Source organism: Neolamprologus multifasciatus, chromosome 22, assembly GCF_963576455.1.
Source record: "Neolamprologus multifasciatus chromosome 22, fNeoMul1.2, whole genome shotgun sequence".
Taxonomy (NCBI): domain Eukaryota; kingdom Metazoa; phylum Chordata; class Actinopteri; order Cichliformes; family Cichlidae; genus Neolamprologus; species Neolamprologus multifasciatus.
Genome location: NC_140459.1, coordinates 4132516 through 4148358, shown reverse-complemented (window position 1 = coordinate 4148358; position 15843 = coordinate 4132516). Strand labels below are relative to the sequence as shown.

The following is a 15843-nucleotide window of genomic DNA, read 5'->3' as shown; positions in this document are numbered from 1 at the left end:
CCTCTTCTTCTTCTTTCTCTTCCTCTTCTTCGTCTAACTCTTCTTATTTCTCTTCTTCTTCTTCCTCTTCTTCTTCTTTCTCTTCCTCTTCTTCCTCTTCCTCTTCTTCGTCTAACTCTTCCTATTTCTCTTATTTCTCTTCCTCTTCTTCTTCTTCCTCTTCTTCGTCTAACTCTTCTTCTTTCTCTTTCTCTTCTTCCTCTTCCTCTTCTTCGTCTAACTCTTCCTATTTCTCTTATTTCTCTTCCTCTTCTTCTTCTTTCTCTTCCTCTTCTTCTTCTTCTTCCTCCTCTTCTTTCTCTTCCTCTTCTTCTTCCTCTTCTTTCTCTTCCTCTTCTTCGTCTAACTCTTATTATTTCTCTTCCTCTTCTTCCTCTTCTTTCTCTTCTTCTTCTTTCTCTTTCTCTTCTTCTTCCTCTTCTTCATCTAACTTTTCTTATTTCTCTTATTTCTCCTCCTCTTCTTCTCCTTCTTCCTCTTTCTCTTCCTTTTTCTCTTCTTCTTCTTTCTCTTTTTCCTCTTCCTCTTCTTCGTCTAACTTTTCTTATTTCTCTTATTTCTCCTCCTCTTCTTCTCCTTCTTCCTCTTTCTCTTCCTTTTTCTCTTCTTCTTCTTTCTCTTCCTCTTCTTCTTCCTCCTCCAGCTCCAAAAGGCCATCGAGGGCTCCACGCGCTCTGGTGTCCGGCTCCGCCCTCCTCTGGCCAGTTTTCGTGACATCAGCAACCACAACTCGGTCTCTAAACCTCCACCTTCATCTCCCAACGCCCCTTCCTCTCCGCCCTCACCTGAAATTGTTGCTCAGGCTCCTCCCCTCTCTCCCCCCTCCCCCTCTCAACACCACCACCATCTCCATCCCAGCCACGAGAACGAAACAGAGGTGTTGATCGAGGGAGTGCCGAGGGAGGTGGAGGAGAGCGGCAGCAGCACTTCGGGGAGCAGCAGCAGCAGCTCGGCGACCAGCAGGAGCTGCAGCTGCAACAGCAACCTCACCCTCCCTCCTTCTTCTACTCCTCCCCCAGTCCCTTCTTCCTCCACTCCTCCTCCCTCTCCTCCTCTCTCCTCCATCCGCCTCTCCACCCTACAGAGACTCTTTGAGGAAGAGGAAGACAGCGATGATGAGCCTATGGTTTAGCTTACACAAGAGTGATGCTTTTTTTTATAATGGAAAACTTTTATAATAGTTTGAGTTTTTTTCTTCTGTTCTTAATACATTTCTCCGGTCTTTGTACTTCCATTTACCTCTTTGTATGTTACTGGTACAGCTTCCACACACTCGTTTCACAGACCATCACCTGTTCGGTGCAAAAAACACCTTAATCTGTAATATTCATCTAGTTCCTTTGTATCAGGTGTGATTAGAAAGTTCATAGTCTCCGCCCACAAAAGAAAAAAACAAACACTGACTTAAATATGGCCGATCTTTCCTGCAAGATCAGGTCACTGTGCACTTCTGAACCTCCAGTTGGCCTGTGCTCCGTCCGGAAAGCCCCCTGGAAGCTGTGGTACGACTGCACATGCACGTTTGTAATTTCAAAATGCACGTGAAGAGCGCTCATCCCCTTCTCTGTCACAATCACCCAACTTTATGTTTCAAATATCTTTTATTAGGAGCAAGTATCATGGTTGTTACAAATTGATAGAACTTATGCCCCTTTTTTCTCTAAGCTAAGAAAACAGACAAATAAACAACATCAAACAAACAAACAAACAAACAAACAAAACAAAAAACACCCACTATGGGCCCCAATCCCCCGACTGCCAGAAAAAAAGAAAGTTTATATTTTCCCAATGTAAGTAAGTAAAGGATGCCAGATTAATTCAAAGTCTTTAACATTATCATTCATGGTATATCTTATTTTTTCAAGATGAAGAGTATTTGTAAGTTCTGTAAGCCACGTCTTTAATACAGGAGTCTCGTTTCTTTGCAATAATCAATGCATATGACATAAACCTTTTTTGAGAGTGTTGTAAATTTTGTGTTTCTTTGGAGATCCCAAAGATAATTACTATCAGATTTGGCTCAATCTTACTCTTAAAAATATTAGACAAGTAGGTAACAATGTCACACCAAAAACCCCGAAGCCTCGGACAAAGTGCGAAACAATGTAACAGATTTCCATAATGTATCATACATTTTTCACAGAGGAGCAGTCTGGGTACATTTTGTGAAGTCTTTCCCTTCAGTAGTGTAACCTGTGTATAATTTTGTACTGAATTAAACAGTGACGGGACTTAATAAAAGGCGTGTTTATGTTGCGTAAGACCTCCTGCCAAAAATCTTCTGGTAGTTGGATCCCAAATTCCTTTTCCCGCTCCTCTATAATTGAGAATGTTGAAGGTATACTCATCTCCTGTATTGAGTTATAGAACAGTGAAATTCTCTGTTCAAACCCCCGTCTATCACTAAGGCATCTATCCAAAAAGTCAGACGGCATGTTTTCAAACTGCGGCAGATATGTACGGATATAGTTTCGTAATTGAAGATATCTAAAAAAAATGGCTATGCGGTAATCCAAATCTATCTTTTTATAGATACACATTCGTTAACCGTTTATTAACAGGACCTTTGAGCTCAACAGTAATTAATTAGTAGTGGAAATAAATTCTGGTACGGACCACAGTAATGTAGCAGTGACATTAATATTGTATGCTGTAATCGTACTGGGCAATTAGTGATACAAAAAAAAATACAAAAGAACCTGTTTCATCCTGTGAATAAAAGTATATGTTTTTGTCAATGTACCAGGGTAATAACAGAAGCGAAACGCAATATTGTGTCAGGACAATTCACTATTTATGCACAATAAACAAAGGAGCATAGCGCCACAATTTCTGTTCAGCGCCAGACTTGCTTGTAACCTATATCACCAATTATGTTATAAAAAATGACGTATTAACTACTACAAAACACTGACCTTTGTGTGAATGCTTGGAGCAGACTAACCTGTGAGCTGGATGTTCTGGGACGTTATATTTGGTTTTTGAATGGCTGCAATCCAGGCCATCCGTCGCCTCTTTTTACTTCGGAAACATGGCTCGAACAATTTCTCTTCAACGACGTAATCCGATAAAAAAAAAAAACGATCTCTTTACCCGTCGGCTTCCCGTGGCTGTCATGCGACCGGCTATTGCAGTTAATAATACAACAGCTTCTTGACATTTTTTGTGTTTCTTTTTATCGCTGTGTAACTGATTTCAATTGAAAGCCTGCGTGCGCTAGTACCTCTTGCCACGAGTTCCCAGAATTCTTTGCGGTTTTACCCTTGAATGACGTCACATTTTCAATCTCTATTGTTGAAATGACATGAAGGTGTCATTTGAGTATAAGTCTTTTAGTTTACAAATTCCCAACTCCGGCAATGACCCAACTTTAATATAAGGATCATCACTGGTGATAACAACCAGTTAATTTTTATACAGAGGTCTATTTTTTCTTCAGTTTAAATCAAATGCTCCCTTTACCAGTAAAGCATGGTTGAGGCTTCTCTTTGTCCCAGTCTGCACCAGCATCCTGCAGTAACATCCAGTTACAGCAGGCCTGTGGGGATGGTTTGCTTCCCTTGTGAGACGAGCTTTACGGTCACAAACACCCCCCAGTTGTTCTTGTGGGGACCTGGATTTTGGTTCCCACAAGTATTGTAAACTTGCCCTTTTTGGTCCCCACAAAGATGTGAATACACGCTCACTCACACTCATGCACAGATCTCTGTTAAATTATTTTCAAAATCCAAGTGAAAAAATAAATGTAAGATGCTTATTATTTTAAAGAATAACTCTGGTTAATAATCGAGAATATAACATTGACCAAAATGACCAAGATTGTAATTTCTGCTGTAATAAAACAGGAGCTCCACATCTAAAAACAAGCAAACAGCAGATGTGTGTCCAGAGATGTAAAGTGAGGCAACACTGAAGCTGAAATCAACCAAATTAAAGTCGCGATTGTTGTTTTCTTTTTGTGGGCGGATTCGTTGAGCGCTTTGATTGCCACGCGTAAACTCTGAAGCTCTGTATGTTTGTAACGTTTGCTCGTTGTTTTACTTTCTGCTCATTTTCCTTCTCTTGTTGTTTCACACTTTCATGGGTTAAATTGTAGATGCTGCCACAAAGTCAGGTATCTAACTGTGATGTGCTCTTTTTGAATATTTGATAATGACGGTTTTAGCACTCTTAAACTTATGTCTGAGATCCAGTAATATCACTGGTTAAGGTCAAATAACCCACCTGTTCAGCTGCTAGATTGAATGGCCCTGTGATGAACTGGTAACTGTCCATAGGCTCCAGCCCTCCCACTAACCTAAACTGGAGAAGCGGTTAATAACATGGATGGATGGAGATAAAACACTGCTACCATTTCTACTGTCTGAATTCAGACTGTGGGTTCTGTGGGTTATTTTGACTGTGACGCTCTCTGCTCAGCTGAATCAATCAATCAAAAGCTTTGCTTCCCAAACAAGAGGCGAACCCGGTGAACTGCCGCACAGTCGTCCCGTGTTACCCAATCGCTAAAGTCTTAAAAAAGGGAGGATTTTATCAGATGAGAGCAGAGGGTATTGATTTATTTTAACTGGCAACGAACCGTGTGGGTAGCAGAAAACTAATGGAGCTGCTCAGTCCACTGTGGAAGATTGACCAAAGCCCCACAACGACCTCCAAATTGTGCGGCGACCTTGCAGATGCAGCCTCGGAGCTCATCTCATCACAGTTAAGTTGATAGATGGCGCGGCTGGAGGCGGCTGACGACAGCAAAACCTCGCCGTGCAGATCCTCGAGATTCGCTTTCTCCTTTTCTCCTCAAAAAGGAAGCCTTGCAGATGTAACCCTAATCGCTTTAATAATTCTAAATGGGATTATCAGGAAAATCGACTGAAGCTGTTCATTCTAACGTGATGATAGCCAAGGTTCTCTGACAGGGAAGGAGACACTTACAGACGTGTTGCCAGAGAAACGTTTCCCAGTTAATGCTGTTAAAGATGCTAAAAATAGCTTCTTTTTTAAAGCTGTTGTGATGGTTATTATAAGAAGCGAGGGCGATCGTGGCTCAAGAGTTGGGAGTTCGCCTTGTAATTGGAAGGTTGCCGGTTCGAGCCCCGGCTTGGACAGTCTCGGTCGTTGTGTCCTTGGGCAAGACACTTCACCCGTTGCCTACTGGTGGTGGTCAGAGGGCCCGGTGGCGCCAGTGTCCGGCAGCCTCGCCTCTGTCAGTGCGCCCCAGGGCGGCTGTGGCTACAATGTAGCTGCCATCACCAATGTGTGGATGACTGGATATGTAAAGCGCTTTGGGGTCCTTAGGGACTAGAAAAGCGCTATACAAATACAGGCCAATGTGACATTTTCAAAGAATAAAAGTCAAGAAATTTAACGACTATTTAACCTTAATGTCTTCCTGAGCTTTTGCCTTCTAGGCAGCTGCCTCTGTCGATGGTTCAGGTCTTTTATCATAATCATATATAAGCTTCAGTTAATCACATACAACTGAAAACAGGCCTCTTCCTCTATTTTACTATTTAGCGGGGCGTTCGTGGCTCAAGAGTTGGGAGTTCGTCTTGTAATCAGAAGGTTGCCGGTTCGAGCCCCGGCTTGGACAGTCTCGGTCGTTGTGTCCTTGGGCGAGACACTTCACCTGTTGCCTACTGGTGGTGGTCAGAGGGCCCGGTGGCGCCAGTGTCCGGCAGCCTCGCCTCTGTCAGTGCGCCCCAGGGTGGCTGTGGCTACAATGTAGCTGCCATCACCAGTGTGTGAATGACTGGATGTGTAAAGCGCTATACAAATACAGGCCATTTACCATTTATCAGAATTATTCCTCAGATTAACCTTCAGGGTTGCTTAATACAAGCAGCATCTGGTCCACGTCACGAATGCGATTCTTCAACTGTTTCGTGGTTTCAACACAACAGCAGGAACAAAAACCAAACGCTTTGCAAAAAGAGGCTTTAAGCTGTGAAGTTTGGAGTTGGGTGAAAATCACAATCTCCGTGTCCACGGTCTGTCAGCATCAGTGGATTAAAAAATAAAGAAGAATCGGGCAGTATGTGACGGTGGGCTTCCTCCAGGTCTGCTGGAGGGATAACGCAGCACTGTCCTCCCGCAGTACCACATACTGTGTGTCACAGTCATGCTCACCTCTCAGACTGCAGACACTCTGCTGCTGCTGCAAGAGAAGAAAAGAGTTCGATCACAACACTATCTGTCTTATTTGTACAGTTGGTGAAACATCTCGATGCTTGAGGTCAAGAGAGGAGAGGGTGGGGATGTTTGATGGGGTGAGAGGTGTGACGTGATAGTCAAATGGTTTGGCTTTGTGTGGACTTTTTGAACATGATCTTTGGTTATTTTTGACAGCAAGTGGAAATGTGGACCCTCAGGTATATAGAAGGGGATATCCAAGCTACGATTTTATGAATACATTACTTTAGTAAAGTTTATTTTTAGACAAATGACTAAAAAGCTAAAAGAAAAACCCAAATCTAACTCGAACGGGATTGCAAGAAGGACTTCATAACCAAACATGTAAAATAAATGGTCTCTAAATGACCTGATTTTCTCCCCGTCATGAACAAATGTGGGAACCTCAGCCATTGCATCCATGCACCGTTTCTCCATTTCTCCCTCATCTCTCTCTTCTTCGTCTTCTTATGAACTCCTGGTATCAGTTTCTCAGGTGTTGCCTTAAAAGTCTTTAAACCTTCAGATTTGACAAAACATTTATGTCTGTTTCCTGGTGTGGAGGGACATCGGTGCAGGTGTTTATTTGTGGTTGTGGTTAATGTAGTATTTATTTATTTCTGTTTTAGTCATTATCTTCAACTTTATAAACTGTGAACAACTTAGTTAAATAAAGTTTTATTTGAATGCTTTACTGTGTTTGAATTGGGTTTATTTATCCAGGTCAGGCTTGTTGTAAAGGCAACAAACCCGACATGTTGCTAAGAAAGGTGTCGTGATCCATCCCAGCGTTTTAAGTTTGAGTCTATTTTCAAGTTCATTAGATTATCTAAGTTCATTTGTTTATTTAGATCCCCCTTGTGTCTTCTACCCCTGTGTTTTAGTCTCCTTTTGCCTTTGTGTTTCATGCTGCGTGTCTTATGTCGTCAAGGTTATATTGTCTCGTCTGTGTCTCATGTTTCCTGTTTTATTTTGAAGGTCTGTGTCCTATGTCAGCGTAGTCAACTTTGCTTCCTTTGTCTCGTTATGTCAGATTAGTGTCAGCTGTTCCTCCAGGTGTTCCCACTTCCCCAAATCACCTCCTGTGTATTTAAGTCCTCTGTTTTCAGCGTGTCACTGTCAGGTCGTCTGTGTTCACACCACGGTTTCCATGCCATGTTTCCTGTCTAGGTTTTTCTTGTTGTTTATTTGGTTCTCCCAGTTTAGGTTGATGTTAACTTACTTCAGTTTGCCCTTTCTTTGTACCTTTTTTACCAGCCTTATTAACCCTTTAAAGCCGGTCAGAGCTGCACGCTCTGTTTTGCGTAACTATTTTTAAATCCTGGTAGCTCTGCAACCACGTAAGCTAGCGCAATAATTTTTTTTGCATATGAAACCGGAGGAGTTGTACTTACATCTTCTGCCATCAGCTTGTCCTCGGTCACAGTTTCCTTCCACATATAGCTTTGCAAAAACTGCATAAAAAGCACTTGCAGCAACAAAAACATAATATTCCAGAAACACGCTTTGCCGATCCGATCAGCTGTTCATAACACTTCCTACGTTGAAATAGACGTCAGCGCGAACTTTTGCATGTCCGCCATGACCTGCCCAAAACCGGAAGTGACGTCATTTTCGCGGAATAGTAGTTTTTTACCATCAGGGCCTCATGAGCCTATACTGGTGTTTTTAAAAGTTATCTTTGACTTTATGACTTTCTGTGTGGTTTCTGGGATGCTTAGGACTCATATTGCACTGCTGGAAATAGTTTATTTTGATGCATCTGCTGCTTTTTTGCAAATTTGCACTATAATATTTATTTTTGTTTTTCCTGCAGTATATAAAAATTGGTGTATTTCAAAAATAAAACTATGAAGACACTCAAAATAAATTTCCTGTGGTGGGAAACTATTTTGTGCAACTTTTTTGTATTTACAGTTTTGAGGGATAAGCCTCTTAAATTTCTCTAACTAGAAATATATGTTAAAAAAACAAAAACGATTTTCAATTTTTTTGTAGTTTATTGCACTTTTTTGCAATTTATGTAATTACTATGCACTTAATTCATACATATTATTAAAATCTGGGCTGTAATGGTTGTATTGATGTATAGCAACTTGAAATGCTCCCAAAAATGGCTCCACAGCAGGTAAAAATATAATATAAGCTCTGGCGGACTTGGTTCTATGGTAGGTCTTAAAGGGTTAAACGGCTCGCTTTTTGTTAACATTCAAGTTCTGTTCCCTGTTCCTTGGAGTCTGCGTTTTGGGTCCTTTTTTTAATTCATACAGTCTGCCTCCCTCAGACTGTGACAAAAGGTCTGAAGGCAAAAGTGGGGCCACCTTGGTTCTAGCAAGGTGTACTTAATAAAGTGGCCAGCTAGCAGTTGTAGCTTATCTAAAGCATCGATAGATTGGCAGACAGGCTGTGGTGCGAGTAATTACAGGATCCAGTGTAGTGAAGTGACTGCCGTTTTATTTCCATGTCTGCATAAAATGAAATCCTTTCTGTGAATTACTTTTTGTGACAGAGTTGTTTTTAAGTGTCTTATTATCATTAAAAAGTTGAAATGACAGGTAAAATTACGCCATGACAGGATTTTTACGACCTTGTCTGTCACCGTGACAGACGAGAAAGTCGAATGCGACCTCTGCCCGGCACCATCGCTGCTTGCAGCTAAATTATTAAACTTTACTTTATTCTGACAAGATGACAGGATTTTATTTTTTCTACTTTAATTGCTTTTTATCTCGTGTTATTTGCAAAGAGTAAGTGTCACTTTGAAAGAATTTTTAGGCTTTCAATTAGTCTTCTTTGGAAGATGCCTGACTCGTTTTAGAAGAAACTTTTTCTGGGTTTTGAAATTATTTTGAAAGACCGAGTAATTATTCAGCACGACGGACACCTCGCGCAGTTAAATCTGACAAAAACTCTATATTAGGTTTCATAGCTTTAATAACCTTGTGGCCCTCGTTTGTCAGTCAGGTGACACCCTTTCGAGCGTGCAATCATTTGGGCGTTTTGGGCGCTAGAACGATTTACAGGATGAGATCTCAACGAGGACGAACAGAGGACAGATGATTATCAGAGCAATTAGGGGCATCAGGGTCTTAATCACAGGAGGGTGAGACTGAATCGCTCTCAGTAGCTCTGTCTCAAAGACACGATGTGAAAAAATAACACATAATTACATTGATTTGCATTGATTTTATCAGTGGCAGCTGGTCCATGGAGGCAGAGGAGGTTGTTCCTCTTCGGGGGTTTTTGAAATAAAGATGAGGTCAATGCAAGAGGGGAAAAGGATTGAAATAAATCCTTCAGCATCATTTATAAAATACATTTTGTCTCTTTTTTTGAAACTATCATGCTGACCTGCCCCAACAACCATTCGCACTCACATCACATTCACACCTATAAGCAATATAAATTAATAATTTAACCTAATCCCTACTAACTAAATGTCTATGGACTGTGGGAGGAAGCCAAAGGGAACATGCAGACCCCACAGACTGTGGGGGAATCAAACTCTGGACCTTCATGCTGTGAAGCAACCGTGCTGACCAATGTTTCTCTTGATGCACGCTCAATCATCCAGGTAAGTTAATCCCAAAACATTGATTCTGTTCATCTGGACATTTTCAGTGGGAGAAACGTTTCCTCACTCATCCAACTGACTTCTTCAGTCTCAGCTGACTGCAGGTTTCCCCAATCTTAGAAACAGTACATTTGTACAAACACTGAAACCTAGAAAACTGAATGAACAATGGGCTGTTCAGGTTTCTCAAGTAACATTTAAGATGTATCACGAGCTGATGATTCATCTGTTGTGAAATTAAACCCTCAGAACGCCTCCAAAAAGCTTAAAATGATAAAAGGACTTGAACATACAAGGACACTCTTCTACCTCCCAACGATAATGGAGTCCTCACATGAAGGAGGCTGTTGATTGTGATCAGAGCAGCTGAAGTGTTTTTATGGAGCTGCTGGCTACAAGAACGCTGCCACAGGTCAGTGACGAAACCTCACACTGCTGCTTGAAACACAGCGAGACATTCAAGTATTCAGGCCTTTGCTTTCTCTGACTTGCTTAATATGTAACGGGCTCATACAAAAGCTCTTTTAAGACGACCTATTTAAACTACCTTACACATTCCTAACCCAACCTGATGCCTATTCTTTTTTGTACTGGCGATCTTGCTGCTATATCTCCCCAGTAGGGCCAAAAAATCAAATGCTTTGCATCAATGTCAAACTCTCTTTAAAAGCTGCTGTTAAACACCTGTAATTACATGTTTGTTACAGGTATAAAGAGGATGCAGTGCCAAGTTTGAGACTAAAAGGCATAGACGCAGATTTTTGCAGCTGACCTTATTGCATATGTATTTATAAGAGCACAAATATTTCAGAGGTGAGAATTCAATGAAGTTAGATATATTTGATTTTTTTGAATGTTATTTAATGGCAAAAATGCACTTATTTCCTTATTTTGTGCCAGATGTGGGTGTGATAGGTGCTGCTAAGAGTTCAGTTGGAGTGACAGTGGAAACATGTTTTTTGGGATGGCCTAATGCATGCGGCTGTAGACGAGTTAATTTTTAAAGTGAGCAAAGCAGTTTCAAGTTTTAGTGTCTTGTGAACTGCAAATAAAGAAACTCGCAGAAAGCACAAAAGCTTTTGTGCATCTTTATTCAGCACAAATCACATTTATGCATTTTGCTCTGTATGCCTCTCTAGTATCAGATCTATTACACAACTTACGGAGAAGTCTGGCAAAATACGGCAAATAATGTGACTCAGAGTTGAATTGTTGTGTTGAGTCTTGGCATATGTTGTGTAGCCATCACTGAATTTAATGGGGATTTTGTGAAAATAGGTTTGTTTATTGCCCTCAGGTAGCTGAGTCAGATTCTTTTCTCTGACTTTGAATAGCTGCAGCATCACATGGCACGCAGGGGAAAAAATGTCTGTATTTAATGCACGTGGAACAAAAGGAGTAATTTATTAATTCCTGGATTAGTCGGGATCATGGGGTAATTTCTGCACTGTGTTATTCCTCTACACATCCTATAGCGCGGCTGTTATACACAGTCCAAAAACAGCCCTTATACTACAACATATCAATTCACCTTCCCCTCCTGCTCCCACATTACTTCATTTGCTGCTTCTGGAGAGAAACATGCGTAAAGCTTTTCACGTCCTAATGGATCACCTGCAAACATCCCTCATGATCACTGAGACATCACTTTTATTTGTCCCGCCTTGTAACTCTGGCCAAATATAAATTCCTGCACATGGCAAAAATAAAGGAGTCCCCATTGAATCATCAAAAACACCGTGTTTTGATGGCAATACTGTGTAACTGTGGTTGTGGTAATCAAATGTAACTGCATTACTGGTAGATACAATAAATGGCAGTTAAAGGAACAGTTATAGGTGTTTTACTACAATAAAAGCCATAAAAATGAAACTAAAAGAAAGACATAATTAAAATGTTTCAACAATGTTTAGCTCCAGAGTGCAGCGCTCACAGTCAAACGACAGACTCTCAAAGGAGATTCTGAGAGCTCGTATTTCAGTTAGTGATTATTTATTTGACAGTTTGATTCCTTGTGATAGAGTCTGTTTTTACTTTAGTAATGTTCTCTTCTAGTTTGGGTTCATGCGTTCATTGTTACTCTAGTGTGTTGAGCAGAGATGGGCAGTAACGCGTTACTTGTAACGTGTTACTGTAATCCGATTGCTTTTTTCAAGTAACGAGTAAAGTAAGGGATTCCTATTGCAAAAACGGTAATTAGATTACCGTTACTTTCCCGTAGGAACGCTGCGAGTATGTCTCATGACAGTGACGTAAGCGAGTGCGACGTTCGTGGCAACAGCTGTGTGCAGATCAACAATGGATCATATATCGAGTGCGGGAGAGAGTATGAGCGTGCAGCGTTTAAAGCGTGGAAGTACTGACCTTACTTTGAGTTTGATTCCATAAAAAGTGACAAAAACATTAGTGTCCGTTGTGCGTGGGAAGAAAACTTCTTTTTACACCGAAAAAAACCCCGAAACTTCCGAGCAAGCACCGAGTAGCTACGACGTAATGGGAAACTCACAGAGAAACTCGCGGATTCTTCCACTGACCGCGGCACACCTGCACCAGGGTAACCCTCCGCCTACCTCACTCCTGCTTTACAGGTGAAAATAGAGCAACAGGACCGCTAGTCTTTGACTTTATTTCTTTTCTGCTGTGTTTTACTTGCATCTATTTGAAAGACTGAGTGTAAACACACAAAAATATTTTATTTTATGTGCTGGAATGTGCAGAAAATAGGTTTAAATATTAAACTAATTTCTTCCAGTCAGAGAATGTTGCAGATAATTTAATTTTTGCTTGATGCATAAAGTTAAAAGATTAAAACTAATAAAACAAGTTTTAAAAAGAGACTTTTCCATTTGATTACATTTTGTATGATGGATTATGTAGAAAAAGTAGAATTGGGCTGAAAGATCTATCACTTTATCACCTATTCAGGTTGTAAATCGTGTTTTTAAAAAGTAACTAAGTAATTAATTACTTTTGAAAATAAGTAATCAGTAAAGTAACGGGATTACTTTTTGGGGGAAGTAATCAGTAATTAGTTACTGATTACTTTTTTTTCAAGTAACTTGACCAACACTGGTGTTGAGCTTCATTTTTTACCTTTTTTAAATTTGAAGTCTGTTGTTGTGGCTACGGTTTTTATTCCTGATGAGATGTTTGCTGCTCTAGCGTTAGTTTTGAATTCTTCATCTGTGTTAAGCGTCAGCTCCTCGTTTGAGTTGGATGTTTTCGTGTTTGATCCTCTTCACGTCTCATTTTGTGGTTAATTGTCTTTCGCGCGTTGGGTAAGCAGCCGATAAATGGCTCACTTTTCCATCATGTCTGCCTTCGTGTCCTGCATAAACCTCGACGGCTCTCCCCTGTTTAGAAAGTTGCTCATTAAGGCAAAGAGGTAACACATCATCTTAATGAAGGCATCACAGGAGAAAAAACTTTTTGGCACAGACAGAATTTGTTTCCCAGAATATATATTTTACACACAAACAAAGCTACATTCATACAAACATACATACAGTGTTACATTCATACAAATACATATCGCTTTATTTGATTTTTTTCCCTTTTATTATAAAAAGCAATTTGATATATTATTACTTTGTATTACTGTGTTATACTGTTAGGGCTAGTTCACTGTTAAAAAGCATGCACGTTCTTTTGGTTGTGTCCAGAGCAAGTGTTTGCAAATAACTCCAAGTGCATGCCTCAGGTTGCCATGAGTTCTAGATCACGCCGTCTTTACCTCATCAAGACATCTCAGCCGTCACTCAAACCTAAACATTAATTAGCCAATCAAACTGCTCTCTGACCAGGTATTTCTGGCCTTGAAATACCTTATTTTTGCATACAAAAGTCTACTTCTGATGCAGAAAGCATCTTGAAACAACCACTCTGAATTATTTGCAAACCCTGATTGTGCCCATGTTTGTTGTATTGCGCTGAATTTATAAATAGGCCCTTAACTTTTCTTCATCTTATCCCACCTTCTTCTAATTTCCCCGTCCCTGTGTTGCCAGTTTGGCTTCCAGTCCTGGTTCTTTGTTCCAGTCAGTCCAAACTGTTTATTGAATACATCTTTATTCTCAAACAGCTCGTTTCAGCAGTCACTGAATTCAAGTCTCTCTTCTGCCTTAAATTAAAGTTAATTAGTCTCATATATGTGATATTCCAGATTCCCCATACTAGACTGGCGGTAGGGGTGTCTCCTTGGCCATAGTGTACATTACATCCCACATTCCCATCGGAAAAAAAAAGTCGCATTTCCTCGGCCTCAAAGTTGGTAAATATTTGGGAGAGGGAGGGGTTGGGATAATAGCTTGACTGATTATTGAAGTATTAATTTCCAGTTTTTGACAGAGTTTCGTCCAAATGACTCAGTTGGTTGCAACAACAACAATGGAGCCCTCGTCTGCCTCTTCATCTTTCTCTTCCAATGACTGGACGACGCAGGGCGTGACGTCAAAGGGTATCCTCTCTGCGACGGGTTCGCTGGTCTGTGCTGGTAGTCCTGGGCTTGAACCTCTGGTCGAAGAGGCATCTTCCCTCAGCGGGGAGGGCGTCAAAGAGCACGGCTCTGGCTCCAAAGTTAATGTTACCTCTTCTACCTGTGAAGGCAGGAAGTAGAGATTTTTAAGGACGTTTGTTCTGTATCGCAGGTGAGTGAAGCTCTGTTATTCATTCTTTAAAAGTGCTTACATGTTGTTTTACAGATAAGAGACAATTTTTGAAATAATTGTTCTCTCTAAAATCTTAGTCATGTGCCTGATTTGGGGCAGTAGAGCTTGCCCGGTTAAGATGCCACCATCCCTTCACCCAAGGGTTTGTGAAGTGGCATTACGCAGGCTTCATTTAGGCATACTCGCCATCATGAAGTTCTGGAACCATGAGTGGTTATAATTAGTCAAGTGCTTAGTTATAAATATTTATAAGCAAAAGATTTGAATTTCACTCACCAAACTACAGCACAGATTTCTAAAACAGTCACTTTTACATCATATACAACCAACATGGTCAAGAAGTTCAGTTCGGTGACTCGGATAATCTGAAATAATAACAATACTTATGAAAGATGAAATTGGTTATGGATGTTTTTTTATTGTGCACAGGAGTCTATGGAAATTTGACAAAACTGCAGTTCATCACATGGCCACTTGACTCAATCCCCAAAGGTTTCCATATTCAATATTCAGCTTTTCCATCGTGGCTCAAGAGTTGGGAGTTCGCCTTGTAATCGGAAGGTTGCCGGTTCGAGCCCCGGCTTGGACAGTCGGTCGTTGTGTCCTTGGGCGAGACACTTCACCCGTTGCCTACTGGTGGTGGTCAGAGGGCCCGGTGGCGCCAGTGTCCGGCAGCCTCGCCTCTGTCAGTGCGCCCCAGGGTGGCTGTGGCTACAATGTAGCTGCCATCACCAGTGTGTGAATGGCACGATCTGATATCCTCGTGTTGGTGTTGTTCCCAGATCATCATACTAAAGGTTGTTTATGAAATTCCAATGTTGCAAGGACAATATCAATTCTGCTTAGCGTTTATTAAAGGGTTAGGGTTAGGGTCCGTTGATCGGCGGACAAAGGCGGTTTCTCGCAGCTTAAGTACAGTTTTTTGTTTTACGCCGGTTTTTCCCGAAGTCGCAAAAGAATAACATCACAATAATGTGATTGGTCACTTGCAATGTTGAACCTGGAACAACATTTTCATGATGATCTGGGAACAACACCAACACGACGATATCAGATCATCCGTGTGAATGTGTGGATGACTGGATGTGTAAAGCGCTTTGGGGTCCTTAGGGACTAGCAAAGCGCTATACAAATACAGGCCATTTACCATTTTACCATTTTTTAGCATAAAAATGTAAAACACCGTTTTGGTCTCCATGGATACTTTCCTGTTTGAAACAGCTGGGTTATCTTTTTTTAATAAATTGTCTCTAGATTGTCAAAGCTTGGCTGCTTTGTGTCCAGGCGGCTGGTCGGTGTGTCTGTGTGATGCAACACGCAGTTTAAGACTGCAGCTTGTTAACTAGTTGATAACCTAGTACTCCACCATGACCACAAATATTAAAAAAGGTATGGGCGGCTCTTTTATGTACAATTTTATGGTTTTAAAATGGGATT

At 40.9% G+C, this 15843-nt stretch overlaps 2 protein-coding genes across 7 annotated transcripts in view; one reads left to right on the top strand and one right to left on the bottom strand.

Annotated features, from left to right (window-relative positions):
• Positions 1–13187, top strand: part of LOC146492673 (chloride channel protein 1-like) — an 86425-nt gene extending 73238 nt beyond the window's left edge. The window contains exon 24 of the mRNA XM_085148352.1: positions 644–13187. Within this exon, the coding sequence (XP_085004478.1) occupies positions 644–1132 (489 nt within the window). The 3' untranslated portion in view covers positions 1133–13187. The remainder of the gene's footprint in view (positions 1–643) is intronic.
• LOC146492668 (protein FAM131B-like) overlaps positions 13184–15843 on the bottom strand; it is a 102972-nt gene continuing 100312 nt past the window's right edge. For all 6 annotated transcript variants that reach the window (XM_085148366.1, XM_085148363.1, XM_085148362.1 and 3 more), the window contains one exon: positions 13184–14334. In XM_085148366.1, the coding sequence (XP_085004492.1) occupies positions 14104–14334 (231 nt within the window). In that variant the 3' untranslated portion in view covers positions 13184–14103. The remainder of the gene's footprint in view (positions 14335–15843) is intronic.